General features: G+C 38.7%; 1 protein-coding gene across 10 annotated transcripts in view; it reads left to right on the forward strand.

Annotated features, from left to right (window-relative positions):
• LOC122793454 (amyloid-beta A4 precursor protein-binding family B member 2-like) overlaps nt 1-21,264 on the forward strand; it is a 1,559,346-nt gene extending 1,538,082 nt beyond the window's left edge. For all 10 annotated transcript variants that reach the window (XM_044061473.1, XM_044061470.1, XM_044061469.1 and 7 more), the window contains 2 exons: nt 8,332-8,478; nt 21,133-21,264. In XM_044061473.1, the coding sequence (XP_043917408.1) occupies nt 8,332-8,478; nt 21,133-21,264 (279 nt within the window). The remainder of the gene's footprint in view (nt 1-8,331; nt 8,479-21,132) is intronic.
• Nucleotides 21,265-27,619: the final 6,355 nt, after the last annotated feature.

Raw genomic sequence — 27,619 nt, forward strand, 5'->3', positions numbered from 1 at the left:
ATGGACATGGATGCAGGAGGCCTGGCTGCACCACGTGCTGGTGTAGATTTGTCTAAAGGAATGGTGTTGGAAGGTTCCAGGACACCAGTTTCTGTTTGAAATTCAATAACCGACTCAGCCGGGGCCTCCGGGACCGAGGTAGTCGGTTGAGCAGTTTCGGTAATTGGAAGTACCAAGGACTCGGTTTCAGCCGAGACCGAGACACTCGCGGTAGGCCTGGCCGTGGTTTCAGCCGAAACCGCGGCCCGCGTGTGTCAGTCCTTGTCCTTTCGTTTCTTAACTAAATGAGAAGTCGGAGTCTCCGACGGCATCTTATACGAAAAACTAGCACCAAAAAATTCCTCTGCAAACTCCGCCCGACGTCTAAGAGTGCGTTGGTTGAAGGAAGCACAGGCTGAACAGGCTGAGACGTCGTGGTCTGGGCCTAGGCAGGGGAGGCAGTAAGAGTGGAAATCCTTATGAGATATTTGTTTCCCACAAGTTAAACAATTATTAACTTTATCTGACATCGGCTGAGGCAAGAAAGAGTCCCCAACAGGGTACTTAGCTTTTTGAAGTCTTCGGTAGCTGAATTACAGGAGCTGGCCGACCGGCACTTGTGAACTGCTTCTGCTTCGGGCACCATGCAGCAAGAAAGACTGAGGAAGATGGAGTCGGCTGATGCTTTTATACCCCAGGCGCTCTGACGTCGGGGAAAGTGCAACATCAGCCGACGCCGGACCCAGACTTTGGAATCCGGCTGACCGAAGGGCTGCCTGAGGCAGGACAACCCATATGTGATGACTGCAGATGCATCCTTGAAGGACATCTTAGAAATGTACCTGCTTCCATGTCACAGCGTGTTCTCTCCTGCAGTTATCAGACCTCCCAGGACCTAGACACAGGCTTCCAACAGAAGAAACAGCAACAACTCCAGCATCGGTTCTGTATAAAGCCCTTCTACCCTCTTGTCTTCTTCTCCTTCTCCTTCTTCTGTAGCATCCAAGTTTTCTAAAAAGTTGGTTATTTGTAGAGTGAGGAGGGCTGCTAAATGTCAAGAAGTACTGTTTCCCCCGATTGTATGATCTCTCACCAAGTAGGACAACTCCTGCAGATCAGCAGTTGCAGCTCTACCTCATAGGACCACCTATAGAAGGACAGTTACTTAAGTTTTGTCTGCTGCCACCATTTACCTGTGGGTTCAAGACATGGTAACAGATGTCTGTGATTTAGAGATGTAATATTTTTTTCGATACTGTGCTCTGCAGGAAGTCCAGCTGCTCTCTGCAGAGGATTTAGAGCAGGCCAAACGTAAGGAATAGTAGAACATGTTCTTCGTTTGGAGGAAATCAAGGAAGTTTGCTTCTGCTTATTGTTGTCCTAAAAGGAATAGGACACATCTGTTCTATTGTCCATCTGTATGATTTCATTGAGCATAACTGGTGTTTCATTTGGGATCATATTGCGCTGACTCATGGTAAGTGGATGGTTACAGTGGACACAATGAGGCATTGTGGCACATCATTGTCTCAGGTCCACATGGGAGATTCCTTCAATTCTGTCCAGATGACCATCATTTTTAAGTAAGGACTGTTGCCATTTGGTCTGTCCTCTGTAGTCATTGAACAAGATGCAGTGACTTTGCCAAAGGGCAACTTCAATTTGTTCCACTACTGTAGATGACCCTGCACTAGTGGTTCTGTTGAGGTTCTTTATGGTAACATCTGTAAATTAGATAGTGTGTAGTTGCAGGCCTTGAAGATCTACATAAAGTGACCCTGTGTTTAGAGGATTGTTTTCACTGGAGAGGAAATGGACATACTGCAGTGGCAGTCATTTTGCCAATAGAGAAAGGCTGAAGAAGTCATTAAATCATTAGTCTGGCTGAAACTCTATTAGAGAGCCAAGGCTTATCCCCCTCTGCATCTGTAGTGGCCATATATGCTAGTGTTGCAGTGAACTGTTAGAAGTCAGTGGCTTTACAAAAGCCTTCCTGCCCTTTTTTCACTTTTTATGGCAGAACCCTGACTTCAGGTTTAAACTGGTGGACAATTCATAGCAGTCTCAGTTCTGATGATGGATACTTTTAGATACTTTGCTACTGGGTTGGAGAGCTTATCTGCCTTATTCTGTTCATCTCAGCCGCTAAGGAACAAGGGTCCATGTAATCCATCTAGAGAAGTGGGTGATGTTTTTAGCACTAGAGCTCTGGAAAGAGAATTGAGATATCTTCTTATCATTGTCTTGTGGACAGCTGAGCTGTGTCATAAGACCAGCTGTTTAAGCAGTTTGCTAAAGTGGGTTCTGCATCTTTGCCCACCTTAGAATAAATGCTCTTCATGGGTCTTCAGCTTCATGAAAAACAGACTGGCTCATCCTCCTTTCAAACTGACAGTTTCAGTAGCTTCAGGGTTCATGTCATGTAAGATGCTTTCCTTAGTTGTCCCAACCTTTGAGTTAAAGGACATTATATAGGAAGCCTATAAGGATTCACCCCTAGTTTCCCCCTGAAAGTGATTGTCAGCTATCTGCCAAGCGATCCCGTATCTAGTTAATTTATACTCCTATTGTTGTAATTGGGGCATAATCCAGCTGATATGGAACCTTTCATATTTTGGATTTGCACTGACACACTCAGTGTTTTACCCAGAATGTGTGTGTTTTCAGAAAGAGAAGCAGTTGTTCATCTCTTTTGATTAACATGAAGAGGGCTTGGCAGTCTCTAACCCTTTCCAAAACTATTGCTAACTGCACTGTGTTTAACCATTGGGTGGTAAACTACCATTTGGAAAACCCTACTTTCAAAGAGCAGTCTATCCGTGGGCATAGGTGTTTTCAGTGCTTGGTTCAAAAATGTGTCCATTGAGAATCTAGCTACAGGACAGAGAAGAATTAAGCCCTGCCTGGAGCCCTGTTGACCAGAGTTTGATTATGCCTGACAGTGTAGGATTCAGTTAGGGAGGGAGTGGGAGGAGAGAAGGGGTGTGGCCTGCTTGCCTCTCCTGGTTGGAGGGGGAAGGTTGCTGGTGGTTGGGGGAAGCGCAGTATTCGTGATGGAGATATTGGTAATTTCCTTTGTAAAACTGAGAGATGACCACCACACTCACCCCATTGCTTGTCCCCCCTTCCCCTGCTTAGATGAGCATGAGCAGGGAGGTAGGGCCATAAGTAAAATAACTTGAATCACTGCTCTGGGCTGCATTAATTATGGTCCCTCTCAGCCATCTCTCACGCTTGGTGATGAGGCATGGAAAGAGCCAATGATCAACATGCATTTGGGGGGTGGAGTTGAGGGGGTGACATGTAAAATAAAAAAAAAGTGTCTGTTGAGGCAACCTGGTTATTGTTTTACATTTTCACCTAGCATTGTTGATTGGACCATTATTGCAGTTGTCAGGCCTTTTTAACACCCAAGTGTTTCACAACTCAGCCTTCTGAGACTGTTCTTTGGCATTACTACAGCTTCTTCCTCTTAGGAAGTTTAAAAAAGAAAATGCTATGTAGGATTCTTTCTAATACTTAGCAGAACACCTCAGAAGTTAGATACAGCTTTTAATGAACTCATCTTCAGTTGCTCTGTAAAGAGCCCTTTTGTTATCTTCCTGTGGTTAAACATCTTTTCATGTAAGTTGGACAAGTACGCAAGCTTCATGTTCTTAGTTGCTTTTTTTCCTTCTTAATCTTCAAGATTAGGTAACAGTTATTTGACCATTTCTTACTACAGTGTACCCAAAGATGCTGGGAACTGCCTTTGGCCAGAGTTCTGAAAAAAAAGCTGTAGTAGATTTCTGTAATAAAGGCAGTGGTAAGCAATGCCTTTGTGGATAACATCCTGTTAGCTTGACTTGTATTTTTAATAGAAGCTTTGAGAGGGTTTTGTTGAAGGTGCTTTCTGAAAACTTAAGTCAACATGGTTTCATCTCTGGTAAATAATGTACTTCTGGTTTCTTGTATTTTTATAATAATGCTATAGATGCCATAGGTCTTAGTATTCCTGTAGACTCTGTTTACCTGCACCTCAGAAAAGCTTTAGAGTAGTATTCCACATATTTATTTATTTATTTCACATTTGTTTACTGGGAAAGTCCGACTCAGCATAGATCCTGTTTTCAAAGGAGGCCAGGAGAGAAAAACTCCAGTAAATACAGAAATTTTTAAGATGATAGTGACATTTACTGAATACACTCATTGGTGGTAATGATGGAAATTAACAATTGATAAAAATTTATTATACAGCAATGACTCATTGCTCTTCAAAAATGAGCACACTAATTGGGCAGTCCAGTCAGCCTGCCCATTGTAAAACGAACATATGCCAATTAAAAAAAAAAAAAGTCTAGCAGCTGAAGTACCATTGAGTGGCCAGAATTTGTATTGGCATATGCTGCGGAATTAAGTAAAATATGAGAAAAAGGTATATTCTGCAAAACTAAAGAAACAGAAACATACCTGCCTTTCCTTGTATTTCTGCTCTGTCCCTCGTAAAATCTCAAATTTTTTAAACAGTAAAGAAAAAAAACAGCAACGGAGATTCTCTTTTCTCTATTGCTTCTCCTGCACTGCGTTGATGTACTGTGAACGTTTGGGAAAGCAAGTCCCATACGTATGTGCAGTAATCAGCCCACAGAAGACAACACAGAAGAAGACTGAAGTGCCATTATACAAAGACATTATTTAAGAAAGGTAAGCAATTTCTTTCTTAAATAATAATCTCATTGTATAATAGCAATAATCCATGACTGTGTGTGAGTATGTCAGGATTTACCAATGCGTGGCTTTGTTAAATCACTTGGGTTTTGCCCTTGTGATCAAACTGCACAGACTGTGTATAAATCCAGATATTCCCCTGCACAGTCATAGATTATTGCTTAAGTGAATTATTCAATGGCAATAATTTACAACAGATTTGAAAGCACCAAACTGATATAATAAGAACCAAAAAATAAAAATCTTTGAGTCAAAGGAATTGAGTACAATTAAGTCTAGTAATTAATGGTATAGGAGAACAATCAGATCATTTTGAATAGAAATGACAAGTGGGACTTGTCCAGAGAGGAAAAACGCATAGAGGTTAAGATTATGGGGAGTAAAACAACTGTTGGGTTATAGTTAGGCGATAGTACAGCAGGGAGACTGGTCAAAGAGATAGGAGATATGGAGTAGTAGAGAAGTCATAGAGATTGAAGTTAACAAGTAGTGAAGAACTGAAGGGAGAGGCTACAGAAAAGAAATGGATGGGGTGATTAAGAGCAGGAGGGCTGAAGAAGATAATAATTGGGGAATTTTTAATCTGGAGTTAGACAAGTACATAGCCAGACTTTGTTAGCTGTTATACCCTAAATTCGATCCATACATTGTTCAGTGGTTAAATAGATCAATAATAGATATTTCTTTGTACAGCCAGTTTCAAGATTATTGCATAGTATTCTACAAGGTTCATTTTTGGGCCCCATTTTATCTGTTTATGGCAATTTTATCTTGTCACCAATCCATCCGGTTTAGTAAGTTTGCAGATGCACCCAATTCGATATACCATTCACAAACTCTTTGGAACAAAATGCCTTTTGAGCTCAGTTAGATGCTCAGGTCAGTTGAGATAGAATTAACAAGCTTGAAGTAAACATGAAGAAACATGCCATTGTTGATGTTGGCAAGGAGGATATTGATTACTGGTATGCTGTCGATAATGGTATCACCTGATCAGTTGATTACTATAAAGACCTGAAAGGTATGTTGTTCTAATGATCGATGTTTTTACATACATATCTGAAGTATATGCTGAAAGTCATATGGTGTCATGAAAACCATTACATGGACAGTGCATTGAGATCTGCTGGATTTGTGGTGCTGTTATATGTATCTGGAGTTCAGCTCCACGTTTAATATTATGTGTCCCTTTTGTACTCAGTTAAGAGCATTAAAAGTTGGAGTACATGCATACAGTGCACTTACATGAAACAGATTGCTTGCATATATTTGTTGTGTTGTTAGGGGGATCATAGTAAACCTCACAAGAGTTTTTAGAGTGATTTTTCTAGCTGGTAGCCTGAATCTGACCTACATAAGTTAACTCCCATCAGTACCCAGTGTCATTTTTTTTATTTCATTAAAGCAGCAGAACTTCCCGGTCAAAAAACATATCTTTTCATTCACAGTTATTCAGGTTGTGTAACAGACTTCCAAAGGCCACAGGGAGAGCATGTACACCAGTGTAATTTAAAATCAAATTAGGTGCATTCTATGATAATTTAAAATTTAAGACAGGTGAAGCAGGGACACAGACTCCACTATCAGTCTTTGGACCTTGAGTCTGTTGCAAACTTTGAATATCTTTCTTTTTCAGTGGATGAGGTTGAATTTAGTTGCAAAGGCTTTGGTATGTAGTCCAGTGTGCAATAACACAACATGAAAAATCAGTTTTGGATAAGCTCAGAAATACCAGAAGATAAAACCCTAGTAGTTACTGTTTGCAGAAGGCTTCCATGGAGATCAGTTGATACTGTGAACAGATAACTTATTTTTCTGTATTTATATTTATGGGGGGCTACTCTGCCAGAATTCAATTAACATGTCAACCCATTGACAGCAAAATTGTTTTCATCCTGAAGTTATACTTCCCAGCAGCCAGGGAAGCTTGAAGGCATTTACCTGATAAACAGTCTAATGGGGTGATTTACTGTAACCATTCAGCGAGTTAGTTATAAGACATTACAGGAAATTGTAAATGATCAGTGTTTTACCATGGTTAATAAATGAAAAATAAAATAAATAAAATAAAACAAATGTTTCTAATTTGCTTAGTGTATTAGAGTAATGTGTGATTGTCCTAGCAAAAGTAGTCGAGTCATATGTTTAATTTTGAATTTAGGGTAGCTGTATTTATACGCCCTCCTAAAAACTTTTATTATATTTTTAATGTATATTATGAATACTGGTAATCAACAATATTGAAGCATTTGTGATATTTCTGTAACAGCAAATGCATAAGTATGTTTGTTTGAGAAGTATTTTTACATAATTCCCTTTTCCGGCAAAGTGACATATAATGACATCATGCAGTTTTAAGCGTGTGTTTAATTCATGTAGTGACAGTTGTATGATACAGGCTGTTTGATGACAAACAGGTATCACATGCATAATGCAGAGATGCCTTTACAGAATCAGTGTGTTTTCAGTCTGTCTACATGGCTGTTCACTGAATGCTGTGATTTCCTTCTAGAGACGTAGAGGTAGTGTAATTGGCTGTATTCAGTTTGTCCCACTAGTGGTGTGTATACATGTATATGTGCTGTCCCACTAGTGGTGTGTCTACATATGTATGTGCTGTCCCACTGGTGGTGTGTGTACATGTGTGTGTGTGTGCGCTGTCCCACTAGTGGTGTGTTTACATGTATGTGTGCTGTCCCATGCTCATTTTTCCAGATATGCACTAGCTTCTTTCGACCCTAAATTGTATAAAGCAGGTATCAAAACTGAACAGATGGGGCAAAGGGGGTGCATTTCAATTAGACTTTGTAAAGCTATGCTGATAGACATTGCCTGAAATGTTATACAGACTAGATGACTTGGAAACATGCCCTTAAATCCAGTGACATAGCACTAAGCATTATTTATTGGTTATCTCTTACAGAAACTTTATATATGTTATCTTATTATTTTTTTCTAGCCGTAATGATCAAGTAGCTTGTAAGGACCCATTAAGATGATCATTAATTCTCATTTCTTCATAAGGTGCTGAGTAGGCTAGCTATGAAAAAGTACTATACAGATAACATCCCACAGACCTAAAATCCATTCCTTTCCCTCTGTCTGCTTCAGCATCATAACCCCGGGGCTTGAAAGTGGCCTTATATTTAATATTGTGAGTCCGTTGGCTTCTCTTATCATATGGCAGTGGTCTTTTAAGTTTGATAATTAACAAGAAACTCACTCACTATAACATGAACAAAATTGAGAGGATTAAACATGTTATGGTATTGTAAGTAATTATTCCGTAATGTCTTAGTGTTGGCTACTGTGCATCATTTTGGATCGGGAGTAGGGGGTTGAAATTTGTTGTAACAAATACAGCCGCATGTGCGTGCACGTGTGTGTGTGTGTGTGTGTGTGTGTGTGTGTGTGTGTGTGTGTGTGTGTGTGTGTGTAGGCTGATGCATAGGTTGAACTTGTCTACTACATAAAACTTGTAATGTTCTCAAGTAGAATAACATGATGACTTTGCTTTCCAGAAATGACCATACATCTACAGCTATGCCTATATTCCAACAATCAGTTCATCATTGGACGTTATTTCCTTGGCTACTGAAATTCAGCAATTTCTTTTTCTTGTAAGAGACATTTGTTGTTTTTCAGTGTTTTGCTGTGCGCTCCTTGGGCTGGGTTGAAATGGCAGAAGAGGATCTTGCTCCAGGGAAGAGTAGTGTTGCTGTAAATAACTGTATTCGACAGCTGTCATATTGCAAGAATGACATCCGGGACACTGTTGGCATCTGGGGAGAGGTGAGTAATGTGTTTTTTTTTCATAATGTAATCATTTTTATGTGTCATTGTCCAGTAGTCAGATTAGTAACATCAATAAAAGTATACCCTGTATTTTTTAGTACTGTTACAGTATAACTAAACTTGTTGTGATGTTGCTATAATGTCCTCTAAGTTCCATATTTTTATCTTTGAAGAAGATGTTGCACTGTAGTAGCAGGAGTGGCATGACTGGCTTTTAAGTAAATCTCTTAATATGTATTGAGATGTGATTGTGAAACATTTAGTGTACTAAAAATTAGTTTTTTTGTTAAATTAATTTGCTCAGAAGTTCTAGAAGAAAAGAAAAGTGCCAGGTTTGTATTTTTTCTGGGTCCTTTTAGCCTATTGTCATCAGTTTCCATCCCATTTATTTCCCAGTACTGGATATCTGTATCATGGAGGCAAATCTGACCAGAGACATCATTAGCCAGGCAGTCATGGAGGAGTTTTTGCCCTTAGCTGTGTTCATCAGGCTGTGGAATAGTTTTTTGGGCTGTAACCCTGTTAAGGTGGGCACTGTTATTGCTGTAAGAGACTAGTGTGCTCTCTCAACATGTATAATTATTTTAACTCATTCCTTCTAATGGGGCTGTTGAAGTTTACACTGTAACTTCCAATGGGTGGAGCCTAAGCTGTTTGATAAAATTAAATTATGTCCTCACATTTCAAACAAATGTTCATAGCTCTCGAACTGTAGGTGTAGATCAGAATGTGTATGTTCCTTTAAGAGCCATTCCAGTTAGTGGGCATGTGCATATAAATACTGAGCATGTGCAAGCAAGAGTGACATTTTGTAGTAAGCAGTCGAGGTGTAAGCATGCATGTGTGTACTAGTCAGTCAGTTTAAGTTTAATGTTACCATTCTCCATCCTCCTGTGTTTGTGTGTAATAAACTACTTAAATGAACACCCATCCTCGTCATCTTACTTGAATACATGCAAGATGAGTGACATGGTGTCAGAATGGGATCCAGAGTAAAACTTCTTCTTCAAGACCATGAGGCAGGCGATTACAGTTGGAGGAATATACAGGAGTGGCTCATCCCTGCTCAAATGAGTCGTAAACAGGTCAGAAAACAAATCCAGGTACTAAAACTTGCTTAAATGATTTTTTACTCAACGAATATAAAATGGAGCATTAAAACCATTCAAAACAACTTTATAATTAAACAAAATGTTCAGAACTACAATATATTGATAAAAATACTCAAAATGCTTACAAAAGTGCTTGAAATAACTTCCGAATCACATAAAATGTATAAAATAGAGAAAACTAATGTATTTTTCACTATGTGCTTCTTTTGTGTTAACTAAACTTATTTGAGACATCCAAAGTGTACAAGTGTTTGCATGTTTGTGCAGTATTACAGTACAGTTATTTTGCAGAAAACGGTAATTTCAAAGAGTTTATGGTACAGGTGAATATTTTTACAAGTACTTGGTGTGTGTTTATACATAATTACAAGGACATTTTGTTGGTATGGCAGAAGGATTTTGCAAACCACCGCCAGTTGCATTTGATAATAATGTTGTTGAAAACTGGAGAGTGTTTGAGCAAGAGTACGATATTTTCATACACTACTAAAAACTCCTGTTGTCCACCATGGCAGTAAAACTTAATAATAAAATCAAAACTTTAATTTTATTTTATTTTATTTATTTTACATTTGTTGACCGGGCTAGTCCAGCTGGATTTGTGTCCATTTTCAGTGGAGGCCCGAGGAGAAAAGCTCCAAGGATACAAACAAGATAATAAACATAACACATTTTACAAAGGCAATAAGCAAGAATGCAGTGATTTTAGTACAGGTAATGCGAGTGTAAAAAGAAGACAAGTAAAACACCTAAGTAAAAGGAAGGCATTAGCTGCTTTCTGTACAAAGTTAGGTGTTATAAAGTTCAATATATAATACATAGTTGTTAAACCAAGAAATATATATATGGTATTTTTTTTTTTTTTAACTATAGAGCTATTAAGTTATTTGTAGTCAGATAGAATATTGTAGTGATGACTAGAGAATTATAATAGTGAATAGATGGAAGTAGTTAGTCAGGATTGGTACAAGAGCATAGCCAGAATTTGTTCAGATGTATTAGGAGTTGTTTCTTGAAGAGTGGAAGAGTGGCTAGAGAGGAGATGTGTGAGGGAAGATTATTCCATATTTTACCAACTGAGTTGGAGAATAGGTGATTCCCTGCAGAGTTAGTAGTTTTAGTAGTGTTAACTTGTAACTTCTCTGAAGAACGAAGTTGTTTCAGGTTATTATAGGGAGTTAGGAGGCTGCTAAGAGCAGGTGTTTTTGATGGTTGATATAGGATTTTGTGTGCTATTAGGAGTTGTTGATAGATAAGCTTATTAGGAAGTTCTAGCTAGTGTAAATGTTTTAAATTTATACAGTGGTGAGTTCTAGATTGAGATGCTGTAGCAAATCGAGCAATATTATGGTAAGATGTAGTCAGTTTCCTGAGGTTGCTTTTAGAGAGATTAGTGTAAATAGAGGAAGCATACAAAAGGGTGGAGATAAGATGTGATTGGGCTAAGGTGGTCCGTGCTTCAGGTGTGAGGAAGGGCTTGATTCTGTACAGTGAACCAATCTTTTTATTAACTGCTTTTATTGTGTTATTGATGTGATAATCATAGTTAAGATTATTATCAATAGTAACACCAAGCAGTTTAGTTGTAGGGTCTGGTGAAATGTGGGAATTATCACTTGTAGTAATAGTGAAGTTTAGTTGAGTAGATTTGTGGGTAGGTGAAAAGAGAAAGAGTAATAGTTTGGTTTTTTTTGGGTTCAGAAGAAGACATCTATTATATATATATTAATAAAAAGAATATAACATAAAAGAAGCAGTCCTCAGTCTTCCGATAAGCGCTTTCGGCAAATATGCCTTCCTCAGATTGTATAAAAAGGACTGTTCAGCCATTTATCTGTTTATTGTAGATTGTATATGAGAAAACTAGTAGCTATGGATGTGACTACATTATATGGATGAAGCAACATTCAAGTAAGCTTGCTGATTGTATTCCTTCTATTCCTAAGCACAGGTTTTAATGGCACAATGGTATTCAAGCCTGCTGTTCTGTTCGCTCTTAAATTAATTATCCAGCATGTTTCCCTTAACTCTGTGCAATTATGAACATCGCCTCCTCTTGTGGTCTGACAGACTGCCTCTATGGCCTTAAATACAAAGTGATGAGAAGGATACTGTACTATATGGGCTGCTAAGACATTATTGGGATCTTTCTGTTTGATGTCCCTTAAATGTCTAAGGATACATTCCTTAAGACGTTGATCTGTTTTGCCAACATAGAAAGCACTACATTGGCAGCAAGTCGTTAAGTATATAATGTGAGAACAATCAGCATAAACATTAAAATTGTACTGTTGCCTGGAGTATGGATGTACAAAAGTATTGGAGCTGTCAATGGAGTTGCAAGCTTTGCATCTCAGGCATTTGAAAGTGCCCTTTCTGTTAGAATTGGGCCTATTTCTTTCAAAACCATCTTTGTTGCAAATGAGACATTTCAAATTCTTATTATTCTTATATAGGAATCTGGGCTGTTCACCTACGATGTCTTTTATTTTGTCATCAGTTGTCAATACTGGCCAAAACTTCCTAATAACTTCATATACTTGCTTATTGTCAGCAGTGTATGTTAACAAACTAGTTTTCTCATATACAATCTCATAGTAAAAAGAAGTACTGCACCTTTAATTATAATGAAGGAAATTATACCTCTTTGCTAGCTGGCTTCCTTTTGGTTTGCAACAAGGGCATGTCACAGATGAATGGCTGTGATGCTTTATAAATACAAAAGCTGAACAGTCCTTTTTATACGATGTGAGGAAGGCATATTTGCCGAAAGCGCTTATCGGAAGACTGAGGACTGCTTGTTTTATGTTATATTCTTTTTATTAAAGTTTTGATTTTATTATTAAGTTTTACTGCCGTAGTGGACAACAGGAGTTTTTAGTAGTGTTTGCCTTTTCTTTTCCTCGTTGTTGTCCTTTACAGTGTAAGAAAGTTTCTTACCTGATATTTTCATACAGGCTGCTTTTTCTGACAGAGACACACATACAAAGGCATTTATTCTGCTTAATTTTGCTGGTTCAGAAGCCATTGAAAGGGAGCGTTCATTTATGCATGCCCCAGCTTTGTATGCATTAGAAAGGGGAAGACCGCCATATTGTGGTATCAGCTGAAAACCAGGAAGACCCTGAGTACTTAAAACATAAATTTAGAGAAATGTGTAACCCCAAAACGAATATTACAATGGAAAGGCACATATTTTACACAAGAGATCAGAAGCCTTGTTAAACTTTTGCAGCATATATAATTGACTTGAAAAATAAGGCAAAAACGTGCAGATTTGGTGATTTAAGAAATCAGTTGATAAAAGACAGGCTTGTGTGTGGTATTAAAGATGATGCAGGGAGAAAGATTTTGCTTTGAGATAGTGATTTATCTTTGAATAAGGCCATAGAGATTTGTCAGATATATGAGCTCACAGAAAAGCACACAAGTATGCTTACAAATGAGAAATGCATGCTTCCAGTGCTAATATTGATAGTATGCAGCAAGAGGTTAAAAGATACATGCCTAAGGGTGTGGCAGCTCCAGCAAAACCCAAAGCCTTCTAGCAAATTCCAGGGTGTCTCCAGTAAAATCCGGAGCATGTTTAGTGAAGCAGAGGGGTGACTCAGCAAAACCTGTGGCAAACCTCATAGTCAACTGTCATAATTGTGGAGGTAGCCATGAGCCCAGAAGAGAAAAGTGCTTAACTTTTGGTCAGCAGTGCCACAAATATAAAAAGTGGAATAATTGCAAAAGGTTCTGAAAATCAACGAGACTCATTCTTTTATTAAAAGAGAGAATTCAGAGAGGCAAATTAATCAGCTAGAAAGCTGCGACCCTACTTTTTATGTTGATTGTGTGTCTGTGCATAATGAAACAGTCTATGCAGTAGATATGTGTCTGTGCTTAATGAAACAGTCTGTGCAGTAGATTTGTGGGCAAAGAATGAAGTATTTTGTACTGTTTTGATTAATGGGTGACCTGTAGAACTCAAAGTTGATACTGTTTCAAAGTGCAATGTTATGTCAGCAGAAATGTTTGCCAAAGTAAGAGTTAGTGAGAAGCTTGATCTGGCAAAGTGTGCAAAGCTTGTTGCTTATGGTGGTGAAGAAATTTAAACCCTTAGGCTCAGTAGTGCTTTCATGTTACCCTGCTGGGAATAGCTATGACTTGCAGTTTTACGTAGTGAAAAGGCACATACAGTCATTGTTAGGCCTCAAATACAGTTTGAAAATGGGACTGCTTTCATTTAATGAAGAAGTCCACCACGTAAGCACATGTAACAAAGAAACTTTCGCACAAACTATTTTTGTGACTATGCTGATCTTTTCAAAGACAAGTTAGACAGATTTCCAGTTGTATACTCCATGAAATTAGACCCTGAAGTAAGCCCAGTTGTCAGACCAGCGAGCAAAGTTCCAGTAACCTTGCAAGGCAGAGTGAAAGCTGAGCTAGATAGAATAGTGCATTTAGGTGTAATTTGTCCAGTAGAAGAACCAGCTGAATGGGTATCCTCCATAGTGGGAGCTCATAAGAAAACTCAGATGATATTAGAATATGTATTGATCCAAGAGACTTGAATAAAGCACTAAAATGACCTCATCATCCGATGGGCACAGTCGAAGAAGTTGCTGCTCTTATGCCAAATAATACTGTTTTTTTCTGTCTTAGATGCAAAAAGTTAATTTTGGCTAATTTTGCTTGACCATAAATCTTCATTGCTAACCGCTTTTAGTATACCATTTGAAAGGTACAGATTTTTGAGAATACCATTTGTGATAAATTCTGCCAGTAAAGTCTTTCAACGTGCAATAGAACAAATTTTTTTATGGCTATCCATGTGCTGTAATAGTTGATGATATTCTTGTAGAAGGCAATGGTGAACTTAAACATGATAAAAACCTCAGGAAAGTTCTAGAACATGCTCATGAGGTAAATCTTAAGCTGAATCCTCAGAAATACAAATGCAGGCTACGAGAAGTTATTTATGTGGATCATTTGTTTACCAGTGCAGACTTGCAACCAGATCCTTCCAAGCAATTTGCAATTCCTGAGATACCAGCTCCATACAGTGTCATCTCCTTACAGTGTTTTCTTGGCATGGTCAACTATTTGGACAAGTTCATTTCAGATTTGCGTGACTTTTCAGCACCGCTCAGAGAGCAGACATGCAAAGATGTAACTTGGTCCTGGTCAGAACAACAGCAAAGAGCATTTGATGTCCTGAAACAGAGAAGTGCCAGTCCATCCACTTTAAGATATTATGATGTTCACAAACCTGTAACTCTTTCTTGTGATGCCTCGAAGTTTGGTCTTGGTGCAGTCATTCTTCAAGAGGGCAGACCAGTAGTCTATGCATCCAGAACTTTGTCCCAGACCATGATACAGTATTCTCAGATAGAGAAAGAGCTCTTGGCAAATGTGTTCGCATGTTCAAAGTTCCATGATTATATTTATGGCCGACCTATTCAAAGTGAGGATGACCACCAACCTTTGGTCACTGTTTTGAAAAAGCCAATGCACATAGCTCCTGCGAGATTGCAATGCATGATGATGAAATTGCAAAAGTACAATTTTCACTTGGTTTACACAAAAGGAAATCTTCTTTATCTTGCTTATACTTTATCCAGATCGCCCAGAACAAATGCTGAACAGCATGAAAATGAGAAAGCTGATTTTGAAGTCATGGAAGTTAGAACTTTTTCTTCCACATGTCTTGGTGAGCTTAGAACTCACACAGCTTCAGATCCAGTTCTTCAGAAGCTCAACCACTTTATCAGTCGAGGATAGCCATCAAAGCAATCTTGTTTGCCACCAGTTGTGCAGCAGTATTTTCCTTACAGAGACGAGATTTTGATGAAAGATGGTATCATCATGAAAGGTCCAAAAGTGATTGTTCCAAAATCCTTGCAACAAGAATATATTAAAATCTTGCATTGTGGCCTCCCAGGAACTGATTCTACCAAAAGAAGGGAGAGAGGACTAGTATTTTGACCTTCTATGTCAAAAGACATTGAGAAAGAACTTTCAGCTTGCTCTGTTTCTAATAGTAATAAACTGTATCAGAAAAAAGAACCAGTTCAGCTAAGACAGATTCCTGAACTACCTTGGTCGACAGTAGCTATAGATATTTTTGAATGGAATGGTCAACATTACTTGGCGTTAGTAGACTCTTATTCAGATTGGTTCAAGATTGATCTGCTTCCTAATCTCACCTCCAGTACTGTCATTACAAAGTTGAAGAGACATTTTTCTGTCCATGGTAGTCCGCACAAAGTCATTTCTGACAATGGTGCACAGTTTACAAGTCAGCAGTTCAAAGGATTTGCTGAAACATGGGACTTTGTTCATGTTCCAAGTAGTCCTAAATACCCACAGTCAAATGGTTTGGCAGAACATGTAGTTCAAAGTGCAGAACAGCTGTTGGAAAAGTCTAAATGTGACAATATTGATGTTTTTACTAAATCTCCTAAATCTCAGAAACATACCTTGCAAAAATCTTCTTGGTTCACCTGCCCAAAGATTAATGTTGAGACAAACCAGAACCACACTGGCAATAAGTAAGAATTTGTTGGTAACAAGTGCTAAAATTCAACAAAGCAGTAAAAGCTCAACTCCTAAAGAAGCATTTGTCCCAAGAGTCCTACAATGATAAAACAATGATAAAACCAGCAAACCTCTGAATTCATTAAAAGAACGAGAGATAGTGAGGATACAGACAGCCAAAGGATCGTACATTATTGAGTCGCAAGGCATGAAATTCGGGTGATGTCTGAGCCAGTGTTGCAACATTTCGCTTGTAACAGACTGTAATTCTCAGAGTGATTTGTCTGATGTTCCAGTTCCAGGGATCATTTCATTACCTGTTCTTGTTCCTGCAAATATCCCTGAATGTTCTTAAGAAGAGCATTCCCCATTGACTGTCCTGTTGCTAAACCCAGTTCTAGTTATTATATTATGAGGTCTGGTCATATCTCAAGACTTAATCCCAAATACACAGCAACCTGGGCATTATTGGTAGTTGTATATATCTATAATTTGCATGCTCATATGATTGCCGTTGTCTGTTTGCATGACCAACTAGTCAGAGGGAGGATGTCAATCAGAGTGTTTATGTTCCTTTAAGAGCCATTCCAGTCAGTGGGCACGTGCATATAAGTACTGAGCACTTGCAAACAAGAGTGCAGTTTTGTACTGAGCAGTTAGTTCTTTTAAGTTTTTACTGTTCTCCATCCTGATATGTTTGTGTACAATAAACTACTTAAATGAATACCCAGCCTCATTGCCTTACTGAATATACACAAGACGAGCGACAGTAGGGGTTGCTAAAGAAGTGTAAATGGCAAACTTTAGTACAAACAATTTTTATATTCTTACTATTATTTAGTTTCTAGGTCTTAAACTATATTTTACAAGTCACAATAAACACAGTCACTATTAAGTTTGTAGTACTTTGTAAACAACTTATAATATATTGTCAGCCAATCAAGTTGCACCCATACTGTCACCTGCATTTTGTTCATCCCTTTGAGAGCTTTTATATAAGGCTCGGCAATTCTGTCTCTGCTACTTGGGCATCAAGATATTTTTAAAAATATGAACTTTGACAATTTAAATAAATCTTGTTTGAAGGGCAATTAATATCTTTTTACCTGAACTAGACAGAGGTCATATATCAATGCAGTTGTAATTGCCATTGTGTAAGCTTTGAGACAGAATTTTCTAATGCTTTGTATGTGGCATAATTTTGTAATTATTAATGCAAATATGAACAAATAATATTTGATGCTTAGAAATATCAGTTGGATGTAAATGAAGAAACACTTGGAGGTGTCACTCTGCTGTAATGAGTTAAAATGCATGCTCTTGTGAGGGCTGCTGTCACCGACTTGGTAAAACTGTGCCTGAGTCCCCAGTCTTTTTTTAAACACCTTTATTGCATTATCACTTGTGGCATAGGCAAACTTGTATTTATGTAAAGGTAATCAAACCACATTAACAAGTTCACATTTATAAACATTATAATTCACATTTATTCATATAAACTAAGCAACATTACATAAATTATGTAATTCCTGCTTTCTTTTAAACCTCATTCCTCTTCCAAAACATTTTTCTGCATGTATTCTTCCCACAATTTAATTTTTTTCCATGTAATTTACTCCTACCCTTTTCTTAAGATCCCATTTCCTGTTCTTTTATCTCTGTTAAAATATTCAATAGTTCATTTATAGTTAGTTTATATTTTGATTTCCATTTTCTACTAATTTTTTTTAGGCAGCCACCAGGATTAAACTTAACAACTTATTTTGTTTAGGCAATTCAGATCCTGTATCCCAGGTTAAAAAAATAATTTTCTTAGCTACACTCATTTGCTAGCCCCATATTCCTGACAGAGTTCTCTGCAGCGAATTTTTAATGTCTCTGAGACAGTAATAAAGCACCACTAAGATAAAGCGAAGCTGTAAAACAGCCAAATGTCCAAAAAGAAAAAAGCAGCTCCACAGCATCCAAGTATAGGAAATGTAAAATGGTTTTAATACAAATATTCTAGTTTTCCACGACAAAGCTTTCGGACAAGGTCCTTCATCAGTGTTATAAGCTCTCTGCCATACACATTCTTTTATACAACATCAAAATAATCACATGACACAACCAAACCTATCATATAAATATATTAATTAGTGAACATTAAAATTTAAAGATACATATCATTAATTCATCACAATTCAATAAAAATAATAAAGTAACAGAAGCAATCATTCCATTTTATCAAACTTTCATGTATTGTTGTTTATATTTCAAAATTGGCGTAATAGAAACTTGTTTGTTAATTCCAGGTGGACAATCTGCATGAAGTCGAATAATCCACTCATATTCCTTCTTTTCCAGCTTAGTATTAATGTCACCTCTTCTTAAACTTGGTTCTAACACATCTATAACCCTAAAATCAAAACTATGTGCCTCTCCCTCTTCATCTAGATGTTTAGCTAATGCATTTGTTATAATACCCCTTCTGATGTCCGATTTATGTTCTATAGTTCGATTCTTAAGTTTACAAATAGATTTTCCTACATAATATGCCATACATAATGTGCATGTAGCCAAATAAATTACCAAAATTGTATTACAAGTTGCACAACATCTAAAATATTTTTTTTTCTTATTGATGGGATGAATATAGGTGTTAGAAGAACATATGTCAGAGCAGCATGAACAATTAAAACAGGGGAATGTGCCTTTCTTGTTTGGAGTAATTGTTACTTTTCTATTTAATGAGAAGTCTTTGTAACATAAGCGTTGTTTAAGATTACCACAATTTTTATATATAAACAGAGGAGTTTCAGGAATTAAGTCATTCAAACCAGGTAAAGCTCTTAATATACCGCAATTTTTTCTAATAATATCTTCAGTAGGTTTACTGCTCGTACTGTATGTCATGATATATCTCATACGACCAGACTTATTGCTATCCCGTTTCCTATTAGGGACATAACTATCTTTCGAGAAGTAGGGCTTGATTTCATTTCCTCTCTGATTCAATACTTCTTCTCCAAGGCTGGATAATTGTGACATATCATATCCCCTATCTCTAAATTCTTTAGTCATCTCATTCATTTGCTCATTGCATATATTGGCATCAGTATTAAGTCTATTAACCCCAATATATTGACTCTTTATAATACCTGTAAAAGTATTCCCAGTGTGCATACTTTTTTATTTAAGTATTTATTAGTATGCACATCTTACTTATATATACTAGTAGTTATGTATTGTCCTTGCAATTGGATTCTGACATCTAGATAATTAATATCTGACTTTGAACATTTCATTTCAGAGGTCAAGAAAGTAGTAGTTTGATTCCAAAATTTCTCAAAATTACTTAGTAAATCCTCACTGCCATGCCATACAATAAAGACATCGTCCACAAAAAGTTTATAAAAAAGGATGTTGAGTTTGTATGTATTTTGTCTATCATTAAAAACATATTATTTCCTCCCAGTTACCAAGAGTCAAGTTGGCATATGTGTTAGCCACTGGACTACCCATAGCTACACCCAATTGTTGAGGGTAAATCTGTTTATTAAATAAAAATATATTGTTCTCAAGGGTTATCTCCAGTAGCTCATAAAAAGTTTCAACCTGCCTACCTGTAAAATTACCATATTTACATAGAATTTGTCTTATACTATTTATCCCATACTCATAGGGAATGCAGGTAATTTTTAATGTCTGCCAGTTCATTACAATCCCAAAACATATGCTCCCAGTTACCTCTTTCTTCCCCATCACACCTCCAACATTTGCCATATACCTTAGGAAAAATTCTTTGAAGTCTGCTTGGGTATAAAAGTAGCTATGCAAACACTTCCGGGCAAAAATCCTAAATCTTCAAGATTTTGTTGCATATTTCTGAGCCATACATATGTCCTTCCGTTGTTTTCTGAATTGCATATCTAATCTCTCTCCTCAGTCTTTTCTGACTTCTTCTAATTGATTCCTATTGTTATCGTGCAATATTTTATATGCCCCACTAATTTATCCCTTTTTAACAGTAGCTTCTGATTTAGATTCAGTTAAAAACTAAACTCCTGCAGGTCTTTCATTTAGGATTCCCTTATCCCTTTCTCCTTGTCTATACTCTGTCAATCCCTGACAGGGAAAGCAATCACTAGCCTGCAATCCGAATGTCTTCTTGGTCTCTTCCCATTCTGTTCTCTTTCCTTCTCTAATTACTTGTTGCCAGTGCCCAGTATTTTTGCCATCTTTATCCAGTAAATTCCTGCCCCCTGTTTTCTATTCTCTCTCATCTCTATTGGTAGAATCTCCTTCCTCCAATCCCATGTTGGCTTAGTTCTTATTATACTTTCTATTACTTTATGAATATCATATTCTGTATGCTGTTATTAACATCATTATGGTTCTGGGTCCAAAATCCCATTCTTTTCTTATCTATTGGATTACCCCCCCCCCCCCTTTTATCATCACCCTTTCTACTTTGAGTTGTAGCTTTCTGCTTGTGTTATGTACAAGAGCCTAAACCGATAGCTCTAAACTATCCCTTCAAATCAGGTAATCTTAAACCTCCTTATTCTGATATGAGGATCAGGTTATCCAACTTGACTCTTGCCCTCTTCCCTTTCCAAATAAAATCCTTCTACTCTTTATTACTATCCGCAACTTCTCCTCTAGTTAATAAAAATATGTCTAACCTGTTTATAAAACTAAAGGGATTGAAAATATTTTTATTGCTTGTATCTTGCTGTCCAAATCCAGAGGCAAGAGCTTCCATATTCTCGGGTTTTGTATTATCTTTTGTTTAGTCACTTCCATTTTAGTTAGAAATGGCTCCATTTAATCTCAGCAAGAAACAGTTTATGGTTATGCCTCTGAGAGATGTCATTCGCTGTGAGCCATTGCTTTTGGATTTTGTAGGAGCTCATGAATGCTTTAATTTGTATTGTATAAAGTTGAGTATTGATTAGAACGGGAATTCTACCATCATTTGTAAGGGAAAAGGATATGATTCTCATGTTTTTTTTAATTAATTTTTCAGGGAAAGGACATGTACCTTATTCTCGAGAATGATATGCTGAACCTAGTAGACCCAATGGATCACAGTGTTCTACATTCTCAGCCCATTGTCAGTATTCGTGTTTGGGGTGTAGGCCGTGATAATGGAAGGTAAGTTTATATGAAAGCTGTTGTGTGCAGACCAGCAGTTCCATTTTGAGCCAAGAACGTTTCTGCACCTTTATCACAGTCCTGTTTTTCTTTTAGAGCTCTGTTTGTTTTTTTCTAATTCTAGCCTTTGCACAGGTAACATAATGTTTATTTCTTGTGTGAGTAAAGCATAGTGGGACAGGGATGTTAGGGACATAACTTGATTGTGCATTAATAAAGCTGAGGCACATAGAGTGGTATGGTCAGCTGGACTTGTGATTTGATTCGTCATAATTCGTTCTGATGGTTCATTTCCATGTAATATCTGTATGCTAATCACATGGTATGCTGCAATGAAGCTTGCTTCTCTTACATTCTTTGGCAGACAAATTTCTCCCTCACTTCCTCTCTTTAGAATTCGCAAGAGACCTTATACTGTGATGACAATGATTTTATATCCTTCCAGAATGAGAAGTGTGTACACGTACGCTGTAGTAGTGCTGATCAGTAGAGTAGCACTGTGCCTTCGCATTTCATGCATGCATTTATAAGCAACTAACCCTCAGAATAATCTTTCAAGAAAAAGAAGTGTTGCCTGAGGCTGATGTAGAAGGTGGTCTCCAAGGTGGTTGTGCCATATTTTGAAGACTGCTACCACTGAATCTTAATCATTTGAGTGTGTGCAGATGTATATCTTTATGAAAGAGAAATGCACAACATTTTTAACATTGTCCTTAAAACCTGATGGGATGGTAAATGTATTTGTTTATTTCTTCAATGTGATGTCTTTTTAGAAAAATGTAAGAAAAACTTTAGAATTTTGTCCAAAGATAATCTACTTTTGTACAGTGAACACAATTTTTAAGTAAAATCATTGTAATGACTAGCCTATATTCAAAAGTGACTGTACGTCCCATCTTATTCCATACCCTTCATAGAAATGTGCATGTATGCGTGGTGTGTTCTTGTTAACATAGACAAAAAGGTAATGTTTTCAAAGTGACATATGGTGTCTCTTGGTAAATTTGAAGACCTGCATCTTTACAGTAACTTTCTTCCAACCTTTCATTGAATTTTGTTAGTGTGTAGTGATTGGAAATTTCAGTGTGGTACTGCATGACTTTGGGCATTGGTGACTTGGACAACAAAGGACAGCAGGTGTACATTTTCTACATAGACCCTCACACTGCTTCAGGCAGATTTCCTCTCCTGTTGTTTTAATTGAGGTAGCCATAGAAGGCTGTAGAGAGTGTTTTATTACATGGAAAAGGAGCAAACATGGAGGAGAGTAAAATTTATGATCTTCGCTGCTATAAAGCTGCTGTTTTGCAAGTAATTGTTGATTTTGCTTTGCTTACAGTGAAAAGTAAAAGTTAATATATGGACTACTATGCTAGAAGACTTCTTAGCTTGGGTTGTCACACCTTGCAATTTTTCTGTATCAGAAAACAGTGCTGTGGAACAATTGCAGTAAAGTTAGAGCTCAGTGATGGTGTAATGTCACTGCTAATTATTTATTCAGTCGTTTTATTTTTAACAGCCGTAGCTCATCTGTAAAACAAATGCTACACAGTTGTCGTGACTGCTTTGCTGATGTACAGAATCTTCAATGTTTTTTATATCCTTAAAAGTCTGTTTGGTAAGATGTGGGTGGCTACATTTATCTGTGCAGATGATAAAAAAAACTTTCAAGCATTGGCTTCTGTTGTCAGCAGAAAAATTTATTATTTAGATGGGATGTTGTTGCCCAATAAAAGAAAAGTGGGAAAACACAATGCAGCGGGGTACAGATTCGATTAGGTCTGCTGCTGCATTTAAAGAAACCACAAGTGATTGTCTAGTTTTGATTACTAGAGCATTAAAAGGTGGGTGTTCTAAAGTTTAACTTTTTTTTTTTTGTTTTTTTTTTTTTTACGATTGCGGAGAGTTTACTTCTGGCCATTCTAAAGTCATGGTTTAAAAGTGTGAGGATGGAGTAGTTTAAACATTAATTGAACATTTATCTAATAGTTGTACATTTGATTGTATAATAGAATGCATTTATTTTGATGAGTTGCTTTGCATGTTGTTGCCTTTTAAATAATATTTGTGTAATACTGGAAAAGTTACCGATTAATAAAAGTAACATACAAACTCAGATATGCTTTTGTCTTACCTTTCATAGCTTTTTTGGTTCCTAAGCTTCTGGAACAGCAAGCCTCATCTTTTATCATTCCTGATGTTCTTCGTGTTTCACTGTTGCAGTCATCACACCTTGTTTATCCTGCCAGGGGTAGCCCTCAGTCGGCCCGAATACCAGAGGCTTAGTATTTCTGCGTCGGTTGCTGTCACTCCATGACTGACATCAGGTCGTCAGTGGTATAAAATCAGGCAGCCAATGCCATTACATCAGTCTTTCTTGCCGAGGAATCCGAAGCAGAAGCATTTCGCACAAGTGCTGGTTGGCCGCTACCTGAGTTTCGTTTCCAAATTGAAGTTGGAGTCTTCTAAAGCTAAGTACCCCATTGGGGATCTTTTTTTCTTGCTCTAATCGATGTCAGAAAAAGTTAACAATTGTTTCGCCTGTGGAAAGCAAATACCACACCGAGATTTCCATTCTTACTGCATCACCTGTTTAGGCCTAGACCAAGATGTACCTCGCTGTCACTTTTGTGCTTTGCTCAACGCCAGAACTATACATTGTTGGGCCCTTATTGTAGCTAAATCTTTTCGCTCTTGGTCCCAGTATTCCGATATGGCTTCGGTAAGCCATCCGACTACCGATCTTCCGAAAAAACATAAGGATAAAGACAGAGACAGACCGCACAGGTCCAAAACTGCCAACAATGCTTCCGTTAAGCTAGTTGTCAGTTCTCCAGTCTTCAGTGAGGCACTTTCACAGCCCCTGATGCCCACTTCTGTGGATTCGCAGGCCGCTACCGAGACCCGTTCAGAATCCGGTTTGCTGCGAGACTCTTCTTTGACTATGGATCCTGCGGATGTCTCTAGTTTGGATGGGTCTGGAACCACTGAGCAGGCACCGGCTTCCAAGGAAGTTCTTCACACTACCGATACTTAACACAAACCGATGACTTCTTTCACGTCTTCAGTTCTTTCTAAAACTACCAAGTTTCTAAGGCCCAGAGTACGAACTACACCTAAAAAACAAGATGACCCAAGCGCATGCACCTGCTTCCATGCTTCAATCTCAAATGCTTAAAATGGCAAAAGACCTTATCATGTTTATTAGAGGAAGCCAGCCTACCCCTTCCAAAAGAAAAAGAGACTTGTCCCCAGCATTTTTATCTGACCAGGAGTCTGATGACTCTGAGGTTTCTGAATATGAAGACATGCAACTCCTATCTGCTTATGAGGATTCAGATGCAAATGAATCCATTCCTTCTGCCACTCCTCCAGAGATTTTTTCATGTGGTGAAGGGAGCACTTTCAGTGGGAATGTCAGGACTATCATCAGTCCAAAAAGAGACTCAGGGCATTCTTAGATTTACCACAGCACAGACCATTAGCTATTCCTCTTGTCTTGCATGTTGCGGATGATGTCTTTATGGAATCCAGTTTGACTCCTGACACCCTTCCTCCTGCTCCCAGGAAACCTGACAGGTATTACAGAGTCCCTGACTCTCTCAAATTCCTTTTCAGAATTCCTGCTGCTGACCCAGAGGTCATCTTCCAAGGATCTAAAGGAATGAAAGCAACCACAGCTAAGAATCCCACCCCCTCGGACAGGGATTCCCGAGCTTTAGACAGATGGGGTAAAAAAAATATGCACCTCTGCAACTCTTGCCATTAGAGCTTTAAATTGTCAGTTACACATGCTGAAATACCAGCAATATACCATGGAACTCCTCAAACAAATGATAGCTACCTTTCCTGCTTGTGCAGAAAATAAAGAATTACAAGAGCTTATGCATTCTGCAAGCCAAGTTACTAAACACACCTTGCAATTTGGCTTTTACTCCCTAGAAGCATCTTGCAGGGCAGCAGTCACTGGTTCTGTACTTAGAAGGCATGCTTGGCTTAAGGAACAGACCTTTCCAGACCATGTCAAATCAAAACTATTGGACGGCCCATTGAACAAAGACAATTTGTTTGGCACCAAGGCAGAAGAGGTCTTAAAAAAGATGGAAGAAAAAGCTAAATCTATGCAGACAGTTAGACTTCTTACAGGTCCAACCTCTGAGGCTCATTAGGCATTGCCCCTCCAAGCACTCATCCTTTCCGGCCCCCTCCAGGCAAGCTCAGCCAAGACCTAGGGCAAGCAGACCCCCTCGATAGCAGTCCCAGGGCATGAAGAGATCTAAGCAGTGGAGTTCCTCCACTTCAACAGCAGGGAGTGCTAAGCCCCACCCTCTTATGAAAAGAACTCACAATGACTTTACACCTTCACCCCTTACCTCTTTCCACCGACTTGTGCTTCTAGGAGGAAAACTCTCATTCCATGCAAACAACTGGGCCTCTATTACCAACGACCAATGGGTCCTCAACATAGTGTCCCAGGGATACAAATTCTATTTCCACACTCTGCCAACCCCAAAAGGGTTCCCAGATCTTCCTCCAAACCAGTGGGCAGAGGCCAAAAAAAAAGTCCAATTCCTGCTCTCCATGAGGACAATACAGCCTGTTCCTTCAGATCAGATAGGCCAAGGTTACTGTCCCAGGCTTTTCCTGGTACCCAGAAGAGAGGGCACCTGGCACCCAATCCTCGATTTATCAATTCTAAACACCTTCCCGGCGATACCAAAATTCAAAATGCTCACCCGCCAGCAGCTTCTTCCTATGCTTTCTAAGGATGCTTGGTTAGCCACCCTAAACATAAAAGAGGCCTACCTACACATCCCAATCAGGGAATTTAGCAGGAAATATCTACGGTTCATGGCAGGATCTATGCACTTTCAGTTCTCTGCTCTTCCCTTTGGCTTATCCACTGCTCCCAGAGTTTTCAAAAAATGCCTGGCTCCAGCCATTGCTTTTTGCAGACAAAGAATAATTCAAATTTACCCTTACTTAGACAACTGCCTAATTCAGTAAGACAGGAAAAACTGTTACAGCACCTGACCTTTGTAAAGGACCTACTGACCCCCCTGGGGTACACTATAAGCCAAAAGAAATCAAAACTAGTCCCCACTCAAAAAATTGTATTCCTCGGAGCAAGCCTTGACACAGCATCACAGATGGCATTCCTTACTCCAGAAAAACAAGCCTACCTGACAGACTACTTCTCTCAACTTGCCATGAGGACACAGTTATCCTTAAGGAAATCCTGCAAGCTCTAGGGTTCATGACCTCCTGCATTCTACTCATTCCATATGGCAGACTGCATATGAGGAAACTACAGTGTTACCTAAAAAGCCTTTGGTGTCAACACTCTCAAGACCTGGAAACTATCATACCTATGATACCCTGTCTAAGGAAAGATTTTTTTTGGTGGGCAGCATCATGCAACCACAGCAAGGGTCTTCCCTTTGCACAATCCCACGCTGCCCAGACCCTCACCACAGACACATCAGATTATGCCTGGGGTGCACACCTGGACTGCAGGTGCATTCAGGGCCATTGGAGCCCAAATCAAATATATCTGCACATCAACCAAAAAGAGATGCTAGCTGTTCAGTACGCTCTGACAGCTTTCAGACCCCTACTCTCCCCAGGGCCTCTAATGATCAAAACAGACAACACCACAGTGATGTGGTATATCAACAAGCAGGGAGGAACTCACTCTTATCCTTTCTGCAGGCTCGCCATAACCCTTTGGCACATAGCTTCAGCCATGCAAATTCACCTGCTAGAACAATTCCTGCCAGGCTCCCTAAACACTCTGGCAGACAACTTAAGCAGAAACCTGCTACATCCACATGAGTGGCAGCTAGACCACAGAACCTTCAACCTTGTAACCCAGAAATGGGGCACCCCAAAGGTGGACCTCTTTGCCTCCCACAACAATCACCAGCTCAGCAAATTCTGCACCAGGGAACCTCACAGCAAGGCCTGAAAGGTGGATGCTCTATCCTTCCAATGGGTAAACCTCTGGATCTATGCATTCCCACCTCTACCACTAATTTCAAGGGTACTGCTCAAAATAAGGGAGAAAAAACAAAGGGGAATCTTGATTGCCCCAGACTGGCCATGCCAGCACTGGTACCCACTGCTGTGCAGCCTGTCATCCCTGCCACCTTGGCACCTGCCTCAGATCCCAACACTTCTGACCCAGACAAATGGAGAATTCATGCATCCACAATTGCAGACCTTGAATCTGGCAGCCTGGCTTATTTCCTGACCTCTCCAGCTGCCAGCCTAAGCAAACAAGTCCTAGATGTTATGCGTGAGGCCAGACGCCCCAGCACTAGAAAATCCTATGTTGACAAGTGGAAAAGGTTTTGCTC

Source organism: Protopterus annectens, chromosome 2.part0 (assembly GCF_019279795.1).
Source record: "Protopterus annectens isolate FY-2018-M chromosome 2.part0, PAN1.0, whole genome shotgun sequence".
NCBI lineage: Eukaryota > Metazoa > Chordata > Ceratodontiformes > Protopteridae > Protopterus > Protopterus annectens.